The sequence below is a fragment of the Astyanax mexicanus genome, unplaced genomic scaffold, assembly GCF_023375975.1.
Source record: "Astyanax mexicanus isolate ESR-SI-001 unplaced genomic scaffold, AstMex3_surface scaffold_33, whole genome shotgun sequence".
Taxonomy (NCBI): domain Eukaryota; kingdom Metazoa; phylum Chordata; class Actinopteri; order Characiformes; family Acestrorhamphidae; genus Astyanax; species Astyanax mexicanus.
In genome coordinates, this window is record NW_026040043.1 from 722,410 (window position 1) to 737,838 (window position 15,429).

The following is a 15,429-nucleotide window of genomic DNA, read 5'->3' on the forward strand; positions in this document are numbered from 1 at the left end:
ACACCTACTCTATCAGGTACGTCTTTTTTCTTCACCTCTAACGATGACCCAGGAAGTGAAATCTTCGAACCCTGAGCATGTTTTCCATCAGCAGAGCCCCGGGCAGAGAAAAGCTAGCCTGACAGCAGATCCATCCCTCAAACAAAAGCCCCAGCAGAGGCAGAAGAGCCCCAACAATAGCCTCTTTGTATGGAGATGCTACAATGCAAAGTTTCTGTTTTTTTTTTCTTTTTTTTTTGAACCAGGAAACACGACCACACCAAAACACACACAAAAAAAACACTGAGAAACGAGCGTCTGTTTGATTTCGAAAAACGTTAATATATTTTCTAATTCTTTATAGTGAACATATGCATCGTACATGACACCCACGTCAATCTTATCGGCAGCAACAATATCAACATTTTCTTCTTCCTCTGTCTGGAAAAAAAAGTTAGAGTGATGTCTATAAGATGCCTCTCGAAATAAATATTTCTTTATAAAATAATAAAACTTCAAATAAATATTCTTTACACTAAACAATGTGTTGAAATTAGAAAATAAAAGTTTTTTTCTGAGGGTTGCTGTACAATTTTACACGTAGAACTGTAGGAATAAAATTCAGTATAAGGTAAGGCTTTTGTAAGGCAAAAATATATACATATATATTTATATATATTTAGCAAAAAAAATTGATTGCTGTACATTCGAAAAGAATGTACAGCTCTATTTATATATATATATACGTATTATATGTTTCATACATATATTTATATTTTTATATATATTTATGTATATAAAGATCTGTTGAGGCGCCTCTGGTTTGGCACGCTGCTTTTCACAGTTGAAATATGTACAAAAATATAAGATCTCTGAGAAAAGGAAATGTTTTTGCTAATTCACAACTTTAAACTTTCAACAAGGTTAGTTGGTAACATTTCCTATGAATCCTGTATTCATAATGCATTATGAATGCTTTTATAATGCATTATATAACATACATAATATCTAATGACATATAGTTTATTATAACTATAATAGTATAATAACTCATTAATAACTATCTATAGCAACATATATAACATGTTATAAAAAAGAAATAGATATTTTCATAATAAAAGGTTTCATAATGCCACATTACTATGTATAATGTTCTTGTAAACATATATATATATATATTTATATATATATATATATAACATATATAGCTCTGGGATAAAAAATAAGAGACCACTTAAAAATTAGGAGTTTCTTTGATTTTACTCATTTTTGAAAACCTCTAGAATATAATTAAGAGGAAGATGGATCTAAAAGCAGTGTGAAGAAGATCCAAAAGCAGTGTGTAAGACTGGTGGAGGAGAACATGATGCCAAGATGCATGAAAAAAACTGTGATTAAAAACCAACCAGGGTTATTCCACCAAACATTGATTTCTGAACTTTTAAAACTTTATGAATATGAACTTGTTTTCTTTGCTTTATTTGAGGTCTGAAAGCTCTACATCTTTTTTATTTTAGACATTTCTCATTTTCAAATAAATGCAAATAAATGACAATATTTTCATTTTTTGGAATTTGGGAGAAATGTTGTCTGTAGTTTATAGAATAAAACAACAATGTTATTTTAACAAAGTCATTTTACTCAAACATAAACCTATAAATAGCAAAATCAGAAAAACTGATTGAGAAATTGAAGAAAGTGGTTGGTCTCTTAATTATATTTCCAGAGCTGTATATATAACCTATATAACTTATATGTCATTATGAAAACTCTTTTTATAAAGTCACATATTTTTTTTTATATTTTACCACATGTTATAAACATGTTTATAACCTGTATGTGGCTGTTACTATATATTACACTTATTATTATACAACCTTATAACAGTCATTATACATTATAAGGTTATATAAGGTATGTCTTATGATGCATTAAGTACACAGCATTCATAGGAAGTGTTACCTGTTAGTCTGAACAATGCTATCAGTTGTGTTACTGAACGTCAATAATGCTAACATTCTGGACTTCGGTGAAACAACAGAAAAAGAAGAAAAGGACTGTTGTGCCCTGTTGCAGGAGTGACAGCCAGCCAATCAGAGAAGATCTTCTACCAAGCAAGGGTCCTAAATCAAGCCTACAATCCATCCAGGGCAGGAAGGGTCATTTCCAACTGGACAGTCCTGGACAGTCCTCCTCGCTTTTGGCTGAAACCGCCCGCTTGCGTAAAGACGTCCTGCCTTGGGAAGCTTCCCCCGCGATGACAAAGGGGAACAAACAATTAAAAACAACAAAGAACAAACAAACGTACTTCAAACTTCAAACACCGACACTCTCGTCGGTCCGTCGGTCCCCTCTCCCTCTCTTGGTCTACAGTGCCAAAACTACAATGTCAAAGAAAAGAACAAAGAACAAATGCTCAGGTTCTTCTGTTGTTGTTTCTTTTTTATGTACTGTCCTTGCAGAGCGAAGCTCCAGCATCCTGACAGCGGCATCCGGGCCGGTGGGCGCGGTCGTGACAGGCTTGACACAGTGCCAGGCAGCCACGGGCGGGGAGGTAACACAGCAGGCAGGGCAAGATGAGCGCCAGCGCGCCGGCTGCCGACCAGCGGACGCAGCAGTTCGGCTGCTGGCAGGAGAAAGGCTTGTCAGCGCAGACGTCCTCGTCGTCGGTGGAGCAGTGGTAGAACATGCCCTTCAGGCAGCAGGCGCAAGTCATGTAGTCGACGGCGGACTCGGCGGAGCACAGGCAGCGACGCCCGCAGAGCCAGCAGGCCGGGAGCGACCTCGGACTGCGGCATTCCTCGCACTTGCAGCGACGGCACCGGTCACACCGGTCTGAGTGCTGCTTTCCACTGCCGGCGCTCACAGTCAGAGGCTTCAACTCTTCTTTCTTGGCTTCGGAGCGCTTCGGTTGCGCTTGAACCACTTGCACCTGCTCGACTGCCGCCCTGCTCGCGTTCCCCAGAAGTCGCTGCTCCGAGGAGTTGCTGTAGGACCCCTCGCTGGTGCCGCTGGTTGATCGGCTTGCCGGACTCTGGGCAGAGTGGGGACCGTGCGGACCATGCGAAGAATCCCGAGAATCGTGCAAATCCCGAGTCTGCACATCTCTAGAGTGTCCAGAATCCTGAAAGTCTTGAGAATCCACAACTTCCCCAGAGTTCCCAGAAGACAAGGTCCAAGAACCGTCCTGCATCATTCCCTCATCCATCGTTGGACCAGAAGGTCGTAAGTCTGGAGTCCGAGAGCGAGCGGAGATAGCCACCGGCCCCTCTGTGTACTCATTGCTGACGTGAACGGTCCGGATCTGGTGCAACAGCAGGACCGGTGCTTCCCGTGCCTCCTCGCCGCCGTCTCCGCCGTCCGGCGGCCCGCTGCTGCCGCCACTTTGAGCTCTCGTCTCCATCTGTGCTCTGAAGAGGGGACTCTCCGGCACGCCGGGAACACATCTGAAGTCCTGTGGGAAGAGGAACAGAGTTTAAGTAAAGCCCAGCGTAAACGACAGAGACCCATGCAAATCACTACCAGCTTAGCCAACAGAAACGGCTAATGAACACGGCCATGCAAATCAGCTGTGCCCACACACTCTCCATTGTGCAGTAAAGCCTCACAGGGAAGATCAGGAACGCTACTGTGCCATGCCAACGGGTGGCCATCCAGCTCACACCTTTAATTACCTGTAAAACTTCACCGCCTTTAATTAAACAAGTGGGTGCAGTGCCCTCTGTCATTTTCTGTAGGTGTGCCACCTTTCCTTTACACACCTCCAAAAGTGTTTAATTTATCACAGACCAGTGTGCCAGCAGGTTACACTGAACCCAGAACATCTCATATCTTCAGAAAATGCCTTTACTATTGAAGTTATTGTCTTTATTATTGATGCCAGGGGCTAAAACCTTTCTAAACGAACTCTGAATTTGTCCTGGATGCACAGAACTCCTAATTTCACTGATAACAATTAGTTGGATGATGCAGTTTAACAGTTTAACCTTTAACGAGGCATAGGGGTAAAATAATATCACAATATTTTAAGGTATTTAAGCAACAAAAATAACATTATAAGAGTTTTAAACATTTAGTAGAAACAAGAAAATCTATTTGACTATTTTGTGAATAGTAATTTAACAAGACTTTGCTTTTGTATCATTTATTAATGGTGTAGCAAAATAAAGAATTTCTTCAAAAATACAAAAGCAATGTAACAACAAAACCTAACAAAACTCTAAAGTGCTAAAACGCAGCATATTTAATGCAAGCATATAATCTGCAAAAAACAATAAGAACTTTTTTATACATTATACAGCTAATAGCATTGCTTTGAAAAACATCATTATCATCATATGAAGTTTTTTTTACTGTGTAAACTTTTTTTTGCAATAATGTTCCATGCAATACAGTATGGCACACCCCTACTTACTTTATGTAACACCCTTACACTGACTTTATGTTTATTTGGGTTTAGTATTCTAAAGTTATATAGAGTTAATTACAGATAGACACTCTCACTGATAACAATACTGCTAATAGTAACAATACTAACAATTCTAAAGCTAAACCTATTATTACTAAAACTGAAACTTCTACTAATAACACTGTTTAGTACTTAATAAACATGATTGGTTCTGGCCCAAAAAACACTAAAAAAGAATCATATAAGCAAATTGTATTTATGTAATTTTATTCTTTTAAAAACTTCCAACAAAAGTCCCATAAAATATATATTTGGATGATATATTGCCACAAAAATAATTGCGACAAACTATATTACTGTATTTTAAGACCATTTTATGCTTATATAATATAACTAACTACTATTAATACAAGCATGGCTCATGTTTGTTTACTTCGTGTTGGATCATCTGGTGAAGCATTGCACCATTGATAATAAACATACAGAATAAATATAATATATAATATACTGTATTTTTTGCACTATAAGGCACACCTAAAATCTATTAATGTTTCCAAAAATCATCAGAGCTCCTTATAATCCGGAGCTCCTTATGTATGAATTCTACCAGTCAGGTATTAAGGAGCAGTAAATCCACTCTACTGAAGTACAGAGTTATACAGGAGTTTCAGTTTAGTTTAGTTTCCAGCACTAAGACTGGAAAAGCATTAGCATTAGCTGCTAACTGTGCTAAGCGCTAACTCTTTCACCATTCAGAGGTGAGTATTTTCGGTCTGTATCCTGCTGTTTACTTCGGCTAGCACTGCTGGAGCAGCATTAGCATTTGATGGCAAAAAAATACCATTAAAAAGTTGTGATGATAAAACTGGCACTCATCAGGACTGCCACAAGAAAGGAAGAGCAAGAGTTCATCAGGGTTCATCAGGGTTACCAGCCTCAGAAACCACAAGTTAACAGCTCTCAGATAAGAGCACCTAAATGCTTCTTCACAGAGTATTTTGTATTCTGGTTTGTTTAACAATGTTTTTAAGTTACTACATAATTCCTTATGTGTTCCTTCATAATCTGATAGATCACTTTATTACATTATTAATACTAAAGGTTATATTTAATGAACATATACTGAAATCATAATTTTCCCAAAGGCCAAATACCATAAACCAAACACATTTGCGCAGTTCCTCCCTAATTTTCATCATTGTATCCTCAATTAGGCCTGTAATTATAATTACACCATAATTTTTTTCTATTTTAATATTTATAAAATTGTAATTTGATGGCATTTGTTTAGATGATAGGCTCTCCTTCACAGTGCTAACTGAAAATATTTTCCTCAGTTTATGTGATTGTAATAGAACCTGCCTGAATTTATCATCACAATAAATATATGCAGCTCTAAAAAAAACGCCACTTAAAAATATTTTTTTATTTGACCAAATTGAAAACCTCTGGAATATAATCAGGAGGAAGATGGATGATCACAAACCATCAAACCAAGCTGAACTGCTTGAATGTTTGCAGGAGTAAAGCAGCATAAAGTTATCCAAAAGCAGTGTGTAAGACTGGTGGAGGAGAACATGATGCCAAGATGCATAAAAAATGTGATTATAAACCAGAGTTATTCCACCAAATATTGATTTCTGAACTCTTAAAACTTTATGAATATGAACTTGTTTTCTTTGCATTATTCTGTTTTGTACAACTGCTAATCCTAAGCAGCATTCTGCATCAAAGGTTTAGACATAACTTCTCATTAAATGTTTTGCTTTTTTCCTACATAGCAAATGAATAGTAAAGTGATCTATCAGATTATGGAGGAACACATAATGAATCAAGTAGAAACTTAAAAATGTTAAACAAACTAAAATACTCTGTGAAAAAGTATTTAGATGCTCCTATCTGGGGAGCTGTTAACTTCGCTGGTAACTCTGATAAACTTATCCTGTACAACAGAGGAAACTCTCACTCTTCCTTTCCTGGGGCGATCGTGATGAGTGCCAGTTCCATCATTATATGGTTTTTGATGGTCTTTGCAGTTACTGCACTTTCAAAGTCCTTGAAATCCGTCTTTTCAGATTGACTGACCTTCATTTATATCAACTCTACCTCTTCACAACTTTACAACTGATGCTCTCAAACATATTCAGCACAGCTGTTAACTGAAAGCCTGAATTCCAGGTGACTATACCTCATAAAGCTGACTGAGAAAATCCAGCAGAGATGTACAAAACTGATCATCTAACCAAGAGGATCTACTTTATACTTTATACTTTATAAAACTGACAAATAAGAAATGAAAATTGAGAATTAAAAAGCCCTGAATAAAAACAATTAAAGAGTCTGCTGTAGGGCTGCACAATATATTGTTACAGCAATGATGTCATGTATCATCAAAGCAACATAACAGGAAATGGAAAATTCACACTATTTATTATGCATGCTGTATCTATCAAAGGCAGATTATATTTGCATATCATCAATTATTTTACTTAAATGTTTGACAGTATATCAGATATTATTGACTTTTAGTAAAATCTGGCAATACTTATTGTATTTGTTTATATTGCAATATATATTTCAGAAGGAAAACAAGCACAATGTTTTTATTTCCAACATACCGTACACTCCCCCTGTCTATATTGTCAAAATATGCAGTCTTTATATACAGTCCGAATATATAGTCTACATATACAGTCCATTTATACAGTCTACATGTACAATCCATACCAACAGTCCACATATACAGTCAACATTTGCAGTCAACATAGAGTCTAAATTAACAGTCCATATATACAGCCAATATATACAGTCCATATATAGTCAATATCTACAATCTATATATAGTCCACATCTACAATCCACATATACAGTCAACATATAATGTCCACATGTACTGTCTATATATAAAGTCCTCACATACAGTCCACATATACAATCAACATATACAATCATTAAACAGTCTATACATGCAGTTCACATATACAGTCCAAGTATAGTGTCAACATATAGTCCCATATATGCAGGCCACATTTTATAGCTTTTCAAAAGTAAAAAAAAAAACAGGAACAATCTCTGATTGTACTATATTTAATACATAATTTGAACACACCAACCGTCACTTATACTTTAGCAAAATCTCTTGATGAATTGACCAATAGGAATTATCCAAATTTACCCGAAATTAACTCATTTTACATTGACTTCCATTGAAACTAAAAATGATTTATATCTCTACTGTGAAGCTGCTGTTTTGGAGACACATTTTTTTATTGGTCAGCAACAATATACAGTCCATACACACAGTCTGCATATACAGTCCACATATATAGTCTATATACACAGTCTGTATATACAATCCTTGTATACAGTCCATATCTAAAGTGCAGTCCAAATAAAGTGCACATATACATCCTAAACACAATCTGCATACACAGTTGACACAAATAGTCCACAAATACAGTCCACATATAGTCTATATTTACAGTCCTCATATACAATTAATATACACAGTCCACATATACAGTACAGTCCATATATAGTCCACATATACAGTTCAAACACATCCCACATACAGTCTACATTTACAGTCCACAAATACAGTCCAAACTAAATCTGCAGTCCATATACATGAACCATAGAGTCCACATATACAGTAGATATACAGTATACAGTCCATATTTACAGCCCCCACAGTATCTGCATATACACTCCACACAAACAGTCCAAATATACACTCCATATATACAGTCCATACACACAGTCCGCATATACAGTCCATGTATACAGCCTACATAAAATCTGCATATACAGTCCACACAAACAGTCCACATATACAGTCAATATATACAGTTCATGTATAAAGTTTTCATATATATTCCACATTTACAGGCCAGGTGTTTAGCCCATGTATACAATCCATATATATAATCCACAGTATAGTCCATATAGAGCTAAAGTACAACATATAAAGTACAGTCTGAACAGAATCCAAACATACATTTCATATATACAGTACAAACACGATCAACATATTTAGTCTACATATACTTTTCACATATACAGTACAGTCCATATATACAGTCCAAGCAAAATCCACATACAGTCTACATATAGTCTAAATATACAGTCTACATATACAGTCCAAGCACAGCCCACGTATATTCAGTCTAAATACAATCCCTACAATCCCCATATATTATCTACGCACAGAGTCCACATACAATACATATATAAAGTCTATATAGACAGTGTACATATGCAGTCTGCATACACATTTTGATCATTCTGTTCCCAATATAGAAAATGATTTTATGTTTCTATTAACTTTAAAATGAGGAACAAAATTTAAAGTACTCATTGGGAAATGGAACTTGTTTTGTTTGTTTAATAAAATAGCTTTTATTTTGTGAAAACTATGTTTGTCTATACTAACATTTGTGACATGACAAGAAAAATGTTTGCATATGTCTACCTATGCAAAAATATAACAATTTTAAATATTCTATTTACATATTCTAGTACACATGAGCATATTTTTAATATCACAAAAATTAAAGGTGTTTTTGGCTTTACAAAAATAGCATATTTTTTAAATTCTGTGTTTTTATGATGTCACAATCTCTAACTAATTTACTAATTTATTAATGTACCATCCCTATTTTGAATTCACATTTTTTTGTGATTTCAAAATAAAAATATACATAATTGGTTCTAACCCTAGAACACCCCAATTTTTTCTTTTTTTTGTAATTAATCTTTTCAGGTTCAGTCAATAACTGTGAATGCTACAAAATCCAGTGTACAAAAACATTGCATTAAACTACATTTTAGTATTGTAAACAAATATTAATATATCGTAAAAATATATTGTAATATTATTGTTTAAAACAGAGAGGGGGATTTTTAGCAAATAATTAATTGGTTAACAGCTTGTAGCTGGTAAGTATCAATAGAAATAAACTGAATTTTGAAAATGGATTTTAAAGAATTTCAACTTCTATACTATTAGTCTGTAGTAAAGCTGTAGTGCTGAAGCAGATTAGTGTTACTGCTGTTACTCTCTACTGCAGCAGCATTTACACACTTACACACACAGCATATTCACACTTTCATCATTATAATAACCAGAAAAGGACACAGATAAAACACAGCAAACCCTGTAACTATTAAAAGTAGAAGTATTTCTTTTCTTTAGAGAAATTACAGATACAGAAGCCAGAGAGCGGTGAGTACTGTTTCCTACACCTTCAAATAAAGACTCTTGGAAACTGAAGAAAAAACTGCTACAGGAAGAGTCACGTCTGGCTGATCCACATGGAAACAGCAGCTTTAGCCTTTAGCTCTTTAGATTAACATGATTAAGGACTGAGTCTCAGTTTCAGCAGAAGAAGAGAATTAGAATTAGAGTTAATCGGACAGGTGAAAAACTGCAGTAATAAAGTCATTAATAAGACAAAGATAAAATAATAAAAATGATTGTCTGGGTTAAACAGCACTGCAGCTACAGGATGACTAAACAATAGGGGTGTTCTAAAACTTTTGACCGGTAGTGTACATTCATGATTATACATAATTTGGTGGGGTTTTACACATTTACATACAGGGTTTATACACTTTTTAACTATCAATTTCCATGATTTTTTCATGCCTTCAAGACAAATTTTCATGACCATACGACAATAAAACCAAAAATCAACTAAAACTATTATCAAAATTGATTATAGTAGGCCTTAAATAAAATCAGATAAAATGTCTTAATTACTGAATTAACTTTAAGATGATGTATTTTTTTTAGCTCAAAATAGATTTTCTTCATCGATAAACTGAAACACAAAGATTTGAAACCAAATTTCCATGACTTTTCCAAAACTTTCTGTGTATTTATATTTTTATATTTTTCCAAAACTTATCCAGGCCTGAAAAAAAGTATTTTTAAATTCCATGACTTTTCCAGGTTTTTCATGTTCGTACGAACCCTGTACATATATCCACCTCTGCAAAATTACAAAATTATAGATTATAGAATTATACAAAAGCTAAGTATTTACATAGATCCTCTTATATCTGTGATGTTACAAAAAAGAAAATAAATATATATGTGCCATTTATGTTAATTCTTTGTTTTTGTGATGTGACACATTTTAATCCATGCACAAATTGATCACTGACCTAATGGGGCTTCTGTATACACATCAGCCAAGCCAATTAAAACAGTGCTTATTTACATATTTATATCAGTTTTAATAATATAGTCACAAAAAAGTGTATCTAGAAAACAAAAGTGACAGAGCAAAATTCATTTTACTGTAAATTCTGTAAACTAATTCTGATTTGTTGGGAGTTGTACAGTGACCCCAATACATGAACTCTGACAGAGAGAGAGATCATGAACGATAGAGCGAGATTCAGTAAACAAAGCCACTTTTATAAAATCATTTACACCATCTCAACCACCTACACAAGACCACAGTGACAGTGATCAGCTGTACAAAAAACATCCATTTTTAAAATTATAATAAGCAGCCAATTTTTTTAATGTTCTGTTTTAGTGATCATATTTTTGGCTTTTTGATTTGAACACCATCTCAACCACCCAAACAAGACCACAGCATCCACCGCCTGCTCCAGACTCCTACACAAATCAACAGTTAGGGTCTTCTCCCAGAACTAGAACCAGAAGTACTACAAGACAACATCCACCTCTACAAAAAACTTAATTTTCAAAACTGTTTTTGAAGTGAATCAATTTGCAAAATTAAACACCATCTCATCCACCTAAACAAGACCACAGCGACCACCGTGACAGTGAGATATTTTGAGCTGTACAAAAAAAACCAATTAATTTATGTTTTTTTTATATGTATATAAGATTTTTGAATGTTCTGTTTTAGTAATCATATTTTTTGGCTTTTTTTTCGTTTTGAACACCATCTCAACCACCTAAACAAGACCACAGCAACCACTGCCTACACAAATCAACATCTGTCCTCTTATATACTAGTGTGGGTCTTCTCCCAGCACCAGAACCAGAAGTACTACAAGACAACATCTACCTCTGCAAAAAGGTAGGTTTTTTTTACTACTATTTTTGAAGTTAATTAATTTGCAACATTAAACACCATCTCAACCACCTACACAAGACCACAATGACAGTAAGATGTTTTCAGCTGTACAAAAAATAATCAATTTTTGAATTTTGCATTTTTGTAATGTCACAAAAACCAACACATTATAGATTTTTTTAATGTTCTGTTATAGCGATTATATTATTGGCTTTTCGATTTGAACACCATCTCAACCATCTAAACAAGACCACAATAACCACCGCCTGCTCCAGACTCCTACACAAACCACCATGTGTCCTATTATATACAGATATAGGTATATATATGTTATATACCAGTGGGTCTTCTTCCAGCTCCAGAATCAGAAGCACTACAAAACAACATCCACCTCTGCAAAAATAGGTCATTGTTGAATTTTTAGACTTTTGATGTGATTAAATTTGCAACATTGAACACCATCTCAACCACCTAAACAAGACCACAGCAACAATTTTTTTGTATTGTCTTAAAAACCCTCACATAAAAAATGCTTATTTTTGAATGTACTGTTTTAGTGTTTTTGACTTTTTTATACAACATGTTGAACATCAGTTCAACCACCTGGAAAAGATCACAGCAACAACATCATCTCATAAACAAGGCCACGGGTACAGCGTAATTTGTGTTTTTGGCTGTACAAAAAAACTATTTTTAAATTTTGCATTTTAATAATGTCTCAAAGAAAAAAAAACAACACGAAAAATTGCTCATTTTCGAATGTAATTTTTTAGTGACCATATTTTTGATGCAGCATTACAGTGTAAACACCATCTCAACCACCTAAACAAAACCACAGTGACCACTGCCTGCTCTAGGCTCCTACAGAATCCATACTATCCCATTATATATGCAAAAATAGATAATTTTGGGATTCTTTGTTTCTGTGAAAAACATTTAGGTTAATCCCTGTGAGCAATAAAAAGGTAAATTTTCCAATTCTGTGTTGTTGTGATGTTGCTTTTTGATGCAACATTATTTGCAATGTTAAACACCATCTCAACCACCTAAACAAACCAAACAAAACTGAAATAAACTAAACAAACCCGGACATAATAAATAGATAATTAAAATATATTTTTTAATACTGTACTGTTTTAGTGATCATATTTTAGGGGTTTTGATGCAACTTTATTTTCAATGTGGAACACCATCTCAACCACCTAAACAAGGCTTTTACAGAACTAATTATATATGCAAAAATAGTCCATTTCCGAATTCTTAATTTCTGTGAAAAACATTTAGTTTATCCCTGTAAGCAAAACAAAAGGCTATTTATTTATTTTCAATGTTTAACACCATCTCAACCACCTAAACAAGACCACAGTGACCACCGCCTGTTCTAGGCTCCTCTAGGCTCCTACAGAACCCATTATACAAAAAAAAGGAAATTTTTCAATTATGTGTTTTTGCGACGATGCTTTAAGATTACATTTTTGACTTTTTGATGCAACTTGATGCAACTTTATTTGCAATATTGAACACCATCTCAACCACCTAAACAAATCAAACAAAACCAAAATAAACTAAACAAACCCGCACATAATAAACCAGCACCTAACAAATAGCCCATTTTTTATTTCCAATTTTACTGATCATATATTTGGCTTTTTTATGCAACTTTATTTTCAATGTGGAACACCATCTCAACCACTTAAATAAGACCACAGAACCGAATATGCAAAAAAGGTCAATTTTTCAATTACGTGTTTTTGTGACGATGCTTTTAGATTACATTTTTGACTTTTTGATGCCACTTTATTTTCAATGTTGAACACCATCTCAACCACCTAAACAAACCAAACGAAACCAAAATAAACTAAACAAACTTGCACATAATAAATAGCCTATTTTTGAATAATAATATATATCATATTTTTTGCTTTTTTGTGTTTGAACACCACCTCAACCACCTAAACAAGACCACAGCGACCACCGCCTGATCCAGAATCAGAACCAGAACCCCCATCCGAACTCCAGAAGGCCCAGACTAGCATGCACGAGCCCCTACCCCCCACTCAGACCCCCAGAACTCCCCGGTCTCGAGCTCACCGTGGTGTCAGCGCGCGCCTCCGCTCCGGCTGGTTCGCTTACAGCGTAAATCCCGGGTCGCGCGCCTCGGCCGGAGCTCGCTCCCCCAGTTCCATTCACAAAAACAGCGGCGCGCGGGGAGCGGAGAGCTCGCGAGGGCTCGCGGAGGATCCGGGGCGGGAAGAGCGGCGCGCGAGATCCGCGAGAAAAAAAGTTACAAAGTTTCGAACAAAAAAACACGCGGCGACTTTTAACACTTTTCTCCCCCTGCACAAACTCCTCGCGCCCTGTGCGCGTGTGTGCGCGCGTGTGTGTGTTTTCTTCTACTTTCCGGAGGAGGAGGAGGAAGGGTTTATGCTGTAAATGGCGTCATGTGGGAGAGGAGGAGTGTGTGTAGAGGGGGTATGTGTGTAGAAAGTGTGCGTGCAAAGAGAGTGTAGTAAGTGTGTGTGCAGTGAGTTTGTGTGTAGATTATGTGTGTGTGTGTGCAATGTGTGTAATTAGTGTGTAGTAAGTGTGTAGAGTATGTGTGTGTGCAGTAAGTGTGCAGTCTGTGTGTACAGAGTGTGTGTGTGTGTGTGTGTAGAACAGAAGAGCTGTTGTCCCGGAGGATATATCGCATCCGGTCTCGCCTCATTGGCTCTCCAAAGACTCCCCTCCCCACCTACACCCCCCCCCCCCCTCCCCTCTGTGGGCCTGGAGAAAGAAAAAAGTCCTGAAGTTCATTTTTGATTTTTTGGATTTGGTGATGTCATAAAAAAGAAATATATTTGCGAATATACAAAAATAATTACAAACTAAATGCAAATTGTTTAGTTAATTAACCGTTGAAGACAGACAATTAGCCAACTTTTTGTTTATATCAACATTTTTGGAATTTTTGTTTTTGCAATTAAAAGTCACATCAATATTTGGCTATACCAAACTTCTATAAAACATTTTTAAGTTGTTGAAGACATTAAGATATTTTTGGCTAAACAAAATCGACCAATTTTTCCAAAACACATTTGCATATATCCACTCATTTTTAAAATTTGCTGTTGATTGATTTGTATTGTCAATAAAAAAAAGTTATAAATTTTTGGCTAAACTATTTTTTTTTTTTTAATTAACTGTTCAAAAGGAATTCAACATTTCTTGGTCTCAAAAACTCAAAACACATTTGCATACATCCACTTTTATTTAATTATCCATTTATTTTATTTTATGTTTTTGTTAAGTCATAATAAAAAGTCTACTTTTAACTGCTCACAACATATTTTAGCTAAACAAAGTGACCAATTTTTATTTATTTATTTATTTAATTATGTATTTTTATGTGCAGTCACATTTCCATAATTCACACATCATTTTTTTTTTTTTTGTGATGTCACTATGATAAAAAAAGACACAAATATTTTTGGCTATACCAGAATAGTACATTTTTCAAATAACTTTTAAAGATGTAATGTGTGAGTAGTGTAAGTAATGCGATGCATGTGCTGCATTGCAGAGGCATGCGATTGTTCAGAATGTCCGGTGCAGAATGTTCAGGGGGAAGTTAAGTTGATATGCACGGCTGTACAGTACAGGAAGTCTGAAATGCGTAGGTGCTGCAACATGCGATGCACGATTCAGTAAAAACACTGTGTGATATCTGTGGGTCACGAGACACAGAAGATCACTAGTATTGTTTAAACAGACAGTGTAAAATGTGATGCATGCATTGCGACCACTTGCATCACGTTTAGGCTGTTGATTTCTTGCGATGAAAAATCTGTGCAAAGCAACAAATAAAAACAGTTGCTTTAAACCTGTGATTTTACAGGTGGTTTCTATGGTGGTTTTAGGTGGTTGCTTGGACATTGCTAACTATAGCTTTCTAGAGAGTTGCTTTAAAGTTGCTAAGAAGTTGCTTTAGCATCACAGGTT

General features: G+C 35.4%; 1 protein-coding gene across 1 annotated transcript; it reads right to left on the minus strand.

Annotated features, from left to right (window-relative positions):
* Positions 1 to 296: 296 nt before the first annotated feature.
* spry2 (sprouty RTK signaling antagonist 2) lies at positions 297 to 13,981 on the minus strand. The gene is made up of 2 exons (XM_007232549.4): positions 13,540 to 13,981; positions 297 to 3,433 (listed from the first exon to the last, which is right to left on the minus strand). Exon 2 carries the CDS (start codon positions 3,380 to 3,382, stop codon positions 2,423 to 2,425), a length of 960 nt encoding a protein of 319 aa, XP_007232611.3. The 5' UTR covers positions 3,383 to 3,433; positions 13,540 to 13,981; the 3' UTR covers positions 297 to 2,422.
* Positions 13,982 to 15,429: the final 1,448 nt, after the last annotated feature.

Excerpts from the sequence above, each read along its gene's own strand:
- spry2 (XM_007232549.4), bottom strand. The coding sequence starts at position 3,382 with ATGGAGACGAGAGCTCAAAGTGGCGGCAGCAGCGGGCCGCCGGACGGC.